General features: G+C 37.5%; 1 protein-coding gene across 8 annotated transcripts in view; it reads left to right on the forward strand.

The window, feature by feature from the left end:
- Nucleotides 1-8537, forward strand: part of LOC107729110 (phosphatidylinositol-binding clathrin assembly protein-like) — an 18027-nt gene extending 9490 nt beyond the window's left edge. For 2 of the 8 annotated variants that reach the window (XM_016539480.1, XM_016539481.1), the window contains 13 exons: nucleotides 1012-1145; nucleotides 1284-1375; nucleotides 1498-1650; nucleotides 3002-3085; nucleotides 3325-3414; nucleotides 3988-4098; nucleotides 4326-4433; nucleotides 4885-4915; nucleotides 5009-5108; nucleotides 5886-5945; nucleotides 6680-6784; nucleotides 7006-7117; nucleotides 7965-8537. In XM_016539480.1, the coding sequence (XP_016394966.1) occupies nucleotides 1012-1145; nucleotides 1284-1375; nucleotides 1498-1650; nucleotides 3002-3085; nucleotides 3325-3414; nucleotides 3988-4098; nucleotides 4326-4433; nucleotides 4885-4915; nucleotides 5009-5108; nucleotides 5886-5945; nucleotides 6680-6784; nucleotides 7006-7098 (1161 nt within the window). In that variant the 3' untranslated portion in view covers nucleotides 7099-7117; nucleotides 7965-8537. The remainder of the gene's footprint in view (nucleotides 1-1011; nucleotides 1146-1283; nucleotides 1376-1497; nucleotides 1651-3001; nucleotides 3086-3324; nucleotides 3415-3987; nucleotides 4099-4325; nucleotides 4434-4884; nucleotides 4916-5008; nucleotides 5109-5885; nucleotides 5946-6679; nucleotides 6785-7005; nucleotides 7118-7964) is intronic. The other 6 variants (XM_016539487.1, XM_016539488.1, XM_016539482.1 and 3 more) reach the window with 5 other exon arrangements.
- The last annotated feature ends 1671 nt before the right edge of the window (nucleotides 8538-10208 follow it).

The following is a 10208-nucleotide window of genomic DNA, read 5'->3' on the forward strand; positions in this document are numbered from 1 at the left end:
AGTTAAAATTGCTTGAATGTGTAAACTGGCAAGACAAAACATGTGCAAATGATAAACTTTAACTCTATGATGGTTAAACTGAACAGTTAATCCGCGAATCACATGCGTGCCGAACCGTGCAGCCTGATCCGTACGGATCATGGATCATCTACGATCCGTTGCACCCCTAGCGTTAACAGAAAAAAAAAACAGCAAATAAGAAGTGTGATGCGACGTGTGGCCAAGTATGGTGTTCCATACTCAGAATTTATGCTCTGCATTTCACCCATCCAAGTGCACACACACACACACACACACACAGCACTGAGTAGTGAACAAACACACACACACACACACCGTGAATACACACCCGGAGCAGTGGGCAGCCAGTTTTGCTGTGGCCCCCGGGGAGCAGTTGGGGGTTTGGTGCCTTGCTCAAGGGTCTCACCTCAGTCGTGGTATTGAAGGTGGAAGAGAGCGCTGGTCAGACTCTCTAACCATTAGGCCACAAAATGGCAAAACGTTGCTATGGTTACAATGGTGTCAATCATCGCAATTTTGAGAGTGGGGGAATATTCACTCCTGTATTTAAATATGGTTGTCAATCCTTAAACTTTACAGTGTGTATGTGGCCTTAGAGGACAATATTTTGTTTGTTAGATTAATCATGGGTGTTTTTTTTTTCTATATGTCTGAAGCTCACAAACCATTCCCAGATTATATAATGCATATTGCACACAATAATGGCAAGAGTTGGTGAAAAGTTCTTATCTGATTGGCTGGCTTTGTCTGAACAGATTAAAAAACCTGTCCCGAGTGCACAGGTTTTTTTTATCAAAAAACATTGTGTACAACTTACTGTGCTGCTACAGTTCAGTTGTTAAAACAATGATCTGAATGATCTTGGTATCACATTTCAAATTTATCCTCTAAACATCACACTAATGAATGAAAAGTGGTTGGTAGGTTATTCCCCACACCAATCAGATGGCTCCTTCCTGTCTAAAAGGTTTCTTGGCTTCTTGTAAACAGGAACAGAGGCTGAAGGAGCTCTCCAAGAGGCCGTCGTTCGCCACGACTGACACTTCTCCAGTCTCCACCACAGCAGCATGCATCAGCACAGCTCCTGCCATTGACCTGTTCTCCACTCCCAGCTGCTCCAATGGGTCAGCCAATCAAATCACTTCACACTGTGACATCTCTGGACATGCAAAACCCTGCATCTTATATTACATCTACATGAAACTCTGTTGGTTAAATCAGTTGGGGATTAAGACATTTTTGTTTTGTTTTCTGATCTTCAGTGCCCTGAAGATGGAGAGCGACCTCTTTGACTTGCAGACAAACTTTCAGTCAAGCATGCAGCCCAGACCCTCTGTGGCCACGGCTTGGGGAGGTGAGACCCTTTGCATGTGACCGTCTCAGATTCAGCATGCTGTAGCCTTCTCTGTGTTAACTTGAGTCTCGTTCTAATGTCCTCCTGTTCGACTCTTTCTCTCTCTCCTTTTGCCTGCTCAGATCCTTTCTCTTCTTCTGAAGCTGTAGATGACTCCATTCCAAACCTAAACCCTTTCCTAACCAAACTTGTTGTTGATGGTGCTCATCTACCCGTTATGTCATCAGATGGTGTTAGTTTCTCTTCTAGGACGTCAGGTCATGAGATTTTTGGTGGTAAACACGCTTTAGTTTCTTTCTTCCAACCCACCCATCCACCCATCCGAAGTGTTTTATTAGTTTGAGCTTTTCTGGTCGCTGAAAGTCCCTCGTTGTTTCGCATGCACAGTATCCCGTTGTGTCAGGAATCCTCTGATTAAGTTCAGTCACATCGTTCTTACAGTTTAGCTCGCCGTCTGAGTAAGAATGCAGTCTGTAATTGGAGAATAAATGGAGGTTAGGTGGCAGTACTATAGATAAGCCTTAAATAATGTTTGTACACATAGAGCTTTGTTTTGGCTTAGTTACAGTGGGGTTGTTTCATTAATTACAGTTTTTATCTCGATTCAAAGCTACAATTAAAGCGGTTGTAGGTAGTGTGAGACGAAAACAACAGAAAAAATGCATGTTAACTGGGTGAATAGAAAGACAAATAAACAAGATGATGTAACTACATTCTGAATAGATTACTTTGCCCAACTTCCAACATATATATGGTAAATAATATTCGCCACCATTTAAAAGTTTGGGGTCGGTAAGAATATTTTGTTTTGAAAGTCTCTTATGCTCATCAAGGCTGCATTTATGAAAAATACAGTAAGATTGTGAAATATTATTATTGCAATTTAAGATAACCGTTTTCTTTTTTAATATATTTTAAAATGTAATTTATTCCTGAGATGCAAAGCTAAGTTTTCATCTGCCATTACTCCAGTCTTCAGTGTCACATGATCCTTCAGAAATCATTTTAATACGCTGATTTGATGCTTAAGAAACATTTCTAATTGAATTACAAAAGAACAGCATTTTCTGAAATAGATTTTTTAACATTATAAATATATTTACTGACACATTTGATCAATTTAATGTATCCTTGCTGAATAAGAGTATTAATTTCTTTCAGAAAAATAAAAATTACAGAACCCAGACTTTTTAAGGGTAATATACATAAAATTAGGGCTATCAAAGGTAATGCGTTAACATTAAACGCATTGCGTTAAATGTGATTACTGAAATATTAAAAATGAAAAATATTTAATGCTCTTTTTTTAAATTTAGTCTAATGCAATTTTAATAATTAACAAAGGTCAACAAGTGAAATATAAACCATGAGTGCAATCCGGCATACAAAAACAATGACAAATAAATATTTTAATCATTTGAAAGCAACTAATCATAATATATATTATTTATGAAACATAATATTTATATTATTTTCTGGAACATTCTGAAGCGTTCTACAAAAAAGTTTGTCAGAAATCACACATTTCATTCCAGTTTTCACCTCAGTCTACCTTTGCTTTGTAAAGGTTTAGTAGTTAAACTATAAAGCTATAAGTGAATGATTGTTTTTCCTTTTCCACTGTAGATCAGTACAATCCCTTTATTGATTCAAGTTCATCTGTATCAAGCAATTACAAACGCACTGTGCGGATAGAGCACTTAATCTCAGGTACCATGATGCAAACCATCCCACCTATGTTTCCCCTCTGTCTGGAAACATAGGAGCACTGAAGCAGTGTGCAGGGACTAACCTGTGATGATCCCTGCTGGATGCTGTTTGCCTTCTGCACATGGCTGTCTTAATATTGCTGTTTAAATACGCTCTTTACTAATCCATTCTAATCTCAAATGTCTTTATGTCTGTAACGCTTGCCGTGTTGTTTCTCCTTCTCCCCGCCTGCCTGTCAGACTCGTTTGGTCAACCGTCTATGGTCCAGCATCTCCCAAACCCCTCTCCCTTCCAGTCTGAGCCCTCCACAGTAGCAGGCATATTCAGAGGTAGGGAGCTTGTGGCTGGAGGTTGCCTCGTGTGGCGCTGCGCCCCTTTGTGATATATGTTTCCCTTTGTCTCTAATGTTTTCTGATCTAACATGATATAACACCATTCAAAATCAGATCCTTAAAGGGAAAGTACCCCCAAAAATGACAATTCTGTCATCATTTATTCACATTTAGCTTTTATGGTGCTTTTTGGAGCTTGACAGCCTCATTCATTGTCTTTATATTCTTTAAAAATGCACCTTTTATGTTCATTAGATATTTAGATATTAAGATATTTAGAATGACATGAGGGTGAGTAAATGATGAGTTTTGCATTTTTGGTGAACTATCACTTTAACGCAGTTCTTGTAAACGTGTAGTGGTTCTTGCAGTTTTTCAGGATGTCTTGTGCGTGACTGTAGTTTACCCTCCACTAACTTTGACATGTGATCAAACTAGCCCACTTATTGGCAGCACTTGAACTTAGTATTTTTGATACTGGCATTGTTTTAACTTGTTTATTCTACAGTGTCCTAGTCTATATTGTGAGTGCTGTAAGAGGGTTTAAATGGCTTTTTGTGCCTTTTGAAGGATACGGAGCTCCACAAATCCCTCCTCCACAGAGCTCAGGGGAGCTGCGTGTTGACTTTGAGTCTGTTTTCGGTTCTAAAGCTGCCTCGTCCAATAGCCTGGATACTGATGGTAAGGCATTTTAGTCTAAATCAAATGAAAACTTGAAAAAGTAGATCAACATGTTATCAGAAGTTTCTAAACTGACAGTATTAAATGATTTTAAACTGGGCTTTTATGTCTATATGTTTTTTTATTTGCTTTATAATGCTAATGTAAAGCACTCTGAATCACCATTGTGTATCAAATATGCTATATAAAATAAATATTCTCACCTGTCTTATTTGTGAATGTAACAGCAGGGATTTTGAAACCCACTGTGGCCGGTTCAAATCAGTCCTCCAATCAGCTCCCAGAGAAACTGGTGTCAGACGACCTGGATTCTTCCTTGGCCAACCTTGTTGGAAGTAAGTATCAATGTGTTTGTCAGAACATGATGCTAAAATGAAGATATACATTGTTAGGGGCCGTTTCACACAGAATGCATTTTTGCATGTAAAAACGTGACATGCAGGCCAGTTCAGTGAAGAAAATGTAAGGTCTTGATCAAGGTGCTGCAAAAAATACAAGCGTAGTGGTCAGTGAAGCGAGTGAAATTAGACAAACTTGGGGGGGCACATGTCCTAAAAGGTTGAAAACCCCTGGTCTAGTGCATGTTTACAGAGAAACAATGGAAAAGCAGTGTAGTGGAATGCAACAATGTGTCTCTTGTGAACGGCCTCTAATTTTCAAACTTTATTAAAAAATTTTGGTTACACTTTATTTCGATAGTCCACTTTAGACATTATACTAACTATAAGTAACTTTGTAATGTACCTCTTTAAAGTCTTAATAAAATATATATTTTCTCACTTACAGATCTGGGCATTGGAAACGGTACCACTAAAAAGTAAGAATGTTGCCCTTTATGATGCTCAGTATATCCCTGATGCTCAGTAAATACATATTCTGGTTTGGTGTTAATATTAGCCTGTTTTCACAGTGATATCCACTGGAACCAACCAGGAGAGAGAAAATTAACTGGTGGAATGAACTGGCAACCCAAAACTGCTCCATCTACTACATGGAATCCTGTTTCTATGGTACAATTGTACTTTATATTGATAAAATTGCTCCAAAATCCATTGAGCTGCCTAGATAGGCAGCTACATTCTAAGGAAGCATCCTAACCTCTTAAGGCTGGAAAACACTACATGACTGCATGAATCTGAACAGATTTTAAAATACTAGGCATCACACTCTTGCCAAGAAAACTGGCCATTATTCACTAAATGAGCGCCTCATTGCTAGGAGACTAGTGACAAATGCAAACAATTTGTTCTGAAATCAACTCAAACTATCAAACATGTTTGAAATCCGCTGAGTGGATGGAGTCGGTCTGAACCCAAAAAATTAAATAAATCTGTGCCCATCATACACTATGCGATTTTCTGCAAAATTGTCAACTCAGAACAAAATCTGCAGACCGGCTCTTACTTTTGGTAATCATCGTCAACTCATGCATAAATCTGTGCAAAACCATGTAGTTTATTTTAGTCTTTAAGTAATCTAAATTAGCATGTTACTAAGCTAACAGCTTGATACTTTAAAAAGCATAAATATGCAGCACACAAATATTGGTTAAAATAATACATTTGCATTACATTAAACTGTTTTAATCAATCCTTCTCGGTATTGGAAAGAAATGTTTAAATCATAACTGACATTTTCTTGCCTTGCCCGCCATTTATTAACTGAGCTCACAGAAGTGCATTCTGGGATATTGCTAAAACAAGGTGTCTTATGTCTTTTTTTAAAGGTTTTAATGAAAGTAATCACATATGAACTTGGTGTCTCATTAGTCTTTCTTTGTTTTCTAGCCACCGTCTATCATGGCTTTCCCTGCTACAACACCTACAGGAATGATGGGATATGGCATGGTTAGTACTTCTGGGAAACTGTCTTATTTTAGTATCACTGAGATACTATTACAGGCTTTTTATATTTTTAATTTGTTTTTATTTTTGTATCTTCCTTTTTAGTTATTTTTCTTTAGCTTTTAATGTCTATATAGTTTTTATTTTGTATTTCAGTTATATTTTAGTACATCAAGTTAAAATAAATGAAAATGTTACTTTAACAACAAGCTGCAATGCGTTTTTGTATTTTATTTTAATTAACATTTATTTTATTTCAAATAAAAAGGTTTTCATTTTTTTAATGGTTTTAGTTAAAGGCGTCCTATTATGCTCTTTTACAAAGTCTTGATTTTGTTTTGGGGGTGTACTAGAACAGGCTCTCATACTAGGTTGTTCGAAAAACACATTATTTTTCACATATTTTATATTATTACAACACCTCTCTCCCCAGTCTGGCATGAACGGCTCGAATAGTTCCTGCATCAAATGAGTTACGCGGTGCGATGCAACAACAAAGACAGTACAGGTGCATCTCGATAAATTAGAATGTCGTGGAAAAGTTCATTTATTTCAGTAATTCAACTCAAATTGTGCGCATAAACACATTTCATTACACCAAATACACAAAATAATGTTGTTTTTAGCAACATCATATAGCCCCTTTAACTTTGATAACCCTGCTGTGAAACCAGCTGCTAGAATTGAGGTTGTTGAAATTGTGACCAGAATGATTCTTCATGGTTGTATTTTTGTAGCCTCCACAGATGCCCTCTATGAGCATGATGACACAGCCCACAATGATGTACACACAGCCGGTCATGAGGCCATCCAATCCATTCGGATCAGTGTCCAGTGCACAGGTACAGTCCCTACAAACTTTCATGTACGTTATGTTGTTCTTGTGATGAATGTAGCTTTCTATTAACACTCTTCATAAACATGGTCCATTGTGTTCTGATGGGCCATGACACAGAGAACTCCCTCCCAAAGTGCAGATCATTCCTCTTCTCCTCCACATGTGCTTCTCCCTGTCACTCCAAGCTCTTTCCTTTCTCTCTCTGTGTTGTTCTCTCTGCATTAGCCCTCCGCTGCCTCTAGCCCTTCCAGTCAGAGTCCTCTCAGAGCCCCAGGACAAGACCCCTTTGCACAGCTCTCTCTCAAGGATTTCTTGTAGAGCTTCGTCTTTTGTCTAGGTACCGCATGTGTTTGTGCTCACCGATGGTCTTGCATGCACTCATGCTCAGTTTCATCTCGTTTTATTAACATAAAATTGACAGTTTACTTTCTTAATACTTATTCCTGAGTGTACATTATTTTAAACATATTTCATGTTACTATTCATTTAATTAATAATAATAACAACTGTGGGGAAAATATATATTTTTTCTAGTTAAACAGATGTTTTAAGATATTTCATCACTTTATAAAAGTATTTTAAATGTTAAAATTATTTTATAAAAATTAAACTGACTATTCTTTCTGAATACGTTTAATTTTAAGTATATATTAAACATGTAATTTTATTTTTCAACAATTGATTTAATTATATGTAAAATAACAGTAGCAATAAATGACTGAATTCACCATTAAAACTGTGATATTCAGGCCTGATAATATATTTTTAAAAGGCATGGAGATTTCTATATGGATTATATTTTTTCTAGTTGTGCACAGCTATTTCAAGATATTTAATCACTTTTTCATTTTCTGTGAGTACAGTCTGTATAAAATGATTTTTAAAATACTGATCCAGTAACCACAAACTGGAAAAGTCATGAAGTAGAAACCCTGCAACTTTCTGTAACACCTCTAAAAACGTCTTTCCTTTTCGGTTGACATCAAACCCTCCTCTCCTCCAACCTGTCATACAGAGACTATTCACAATCCAATCAGTTCCCAGTCCCGGTCTACACTGGTTTCATTCATAAATGTGTCACGTAGTGGAAGCGACATGGGTCGCGAACGCTGTTTCTTGTAGACTTAACACACTGTTGTTTAAAGTATCTTTTTAATTGTACGTTTAATTGTTGCTTTCTCCAGATGCAGTTTATGTAACACAAAATGAAGTTGATCCCTGATGTCAAACCATTAAGCTACGTCCTCTGTGCTGGGATGCTCTTCAGAGGACCGATCCCACAACATACTCGACGTCAAAGATGTAAACCAAGTGTGTTGAAAGACTGGGAGCATACTGTAATCATTTCGTAATTTGTTTAAGATGTCAAGTGATGCTGCTGTTCAACCCATAAAGGGATTCCTCATACATTTTATAATCTGTTAAGGTAGGTAAGGGCATTGAGAGACTTGGATCTTTTGTGTTCTGAGAAGCTATATTTTGATTTTCCTGCTAGGTTGTTTTTTTCCTTCAACCGGGAGCTTCTGATGAGAGGTCTTGTGGCAAACGTCGAGCTAAATCGCAGTATAACTCAGCATCTGATATAGTATGTGTTATGAAATAGTAACAGTAACTTTGTTTTACATTTTATCTTTTAGTTTCGACTTTAATTGTATTCACCAGTAGACCTTTCTTGCGTGTCGTTTGTATTTATTTATGATTAATGCCTAAAAAATAAAACGGGAGAGTTTACAAAGTACATCGGGGGGAAATATAAATAATAATTCAACATTATTCATGGGTGTTGGATTGTATAATGAAGGTTTAGACTTTTAAAATAGATATTATGTGAAAAATACACCTGTAAGCTAAATGATAGAGCACCAACTATTCTCTAAGTTTTATGTCTAGAACAACTTCCCGTAGATGAAATGTTTGCAGCCCAAGGCTATTGGGAGGGTAATCATTAGTGAATGGTTTGTTATACTGTTTAGGGGTTTTGCAATGAGATATTTGTTGGAGTAGAAAAGCACTTCCTCCATGACTGTGAAGTGTTGCACTTGGGAAGGGAGGTGTTCTGCATTATGCATGGCATGCCATCATTTTCACACGGACCGTAAAGATCTGGCTGCCCCTGATCTGAATGTTAAGAGTTGCCCTCATGTTTCAGACTTCTCGTCAAGTTAAGCACCCTGCTCTCTAAAAGTCCAGGAATACTGAACGGGAGCTGGACGCTCCTCTAGCTATTGGTCACGGACAGGTTTATTGATATCACTGTAAATTTGTAGTGTAAAATATGAGAAATGCTGACTGGGGAGACGGTTCGAGCACTGTTGATCGGTGCTTTTGTGTATATATACATATACCATGTCGGCAGTTTGTCCAGGGGTTGGCTAAGGATGGTTTGAAATATGAAAGCAATTCAATCAAATCGGACTTGACCTAAGTTTTACTGAATAATTTCTGTGTTGTCCTCACGGATCATATTTTTGTTTATGTATTTAAAAGATGTAAGAACAATTAGTGAACTCTTTCTTTTTCAAATAAAGTGCAGCTTCCACAAATCTTGAGCATGTTTGTTTTATTGTCAGCATTAGTTTTTCAGCCCGACGTGGTGGTTAATCATGTACTAGTCTTTATTACTTACAAATACACTCAAACGTAGTATATCTACCAATAGGAACCTGCAAATTATCATTTGTATTCAATTAATCTAAATAGTACAGCAGGGCCGTCCTTAGCTGACACGGGGCCTGGTGCGAGGTAGGGAGCGGGGCCCCCCTCGGTTCGTTCGCCGCGGGGCCCGGTGTGATCGCACCAGTTGCACCCCCCTAAGGACGGCCCTGTAGTACAGTTCACTCAAAAGTCATAGATTCAAAACTTTGAAGCTTAACGGATGTATAAAAATGTTTGATAGATTGGAGAGTTTGTACTCACTTGCCTCTTTACACTATGTGAAATCTACCCATTTCAAAACCTTACTCCTACTTGTTAAACATAAACCTGGTTAAACTTGTTCTAATATAAACTTGTTAAGGGAATTTAAAAGACTGAATTTCTATATTTATTTTACTTAAAATGACCAGGAAATAAAGTAATGTATACCCACAGACATGTTGTGTTCCTGAATCCTGAATCTGTTTTGAACGAACTGATTTGGTAAATGATTCAATGATTCACTCATAAATAGTACACTAATTTGTCGCCACCTATTTGTGTACTGACTGTAACCTGCAGAAACACTGAAAGTCCCAACCATTAATGCACAGACTGTCTGGAACAAAACAGACAAGCCAAGTGATAGAATCAAAAGTCCCAGTGCTGTTGTACATCAGCATTTGCTAATCAAATTAGGACCGAAACGAACCGTTGTACAACAGCAGTACAGAATAACCGGACGACTTATGAAATAATGTTGTTTGCACAGACACTGGCTGCCTCTGAAGTAC

Source organism: Sinocyclocheilus rhinocerous, unplaced genomic scaffold (genome assembly GCF_001515625.1).
Source record: "Sinocyclocheilus rhinocerous isolate Xijiao unplaced genomic scaffold, SAMN03320098_v1.1 scaffold1870, whole genome shotgun sequence".
NCBI lineage: Eukaryota > Metazoa > Chordata > Actinopteri > Cypriniformes > Cyprinidae > Sinocyclocheilus > Sinocyclocheilus rhinocerous.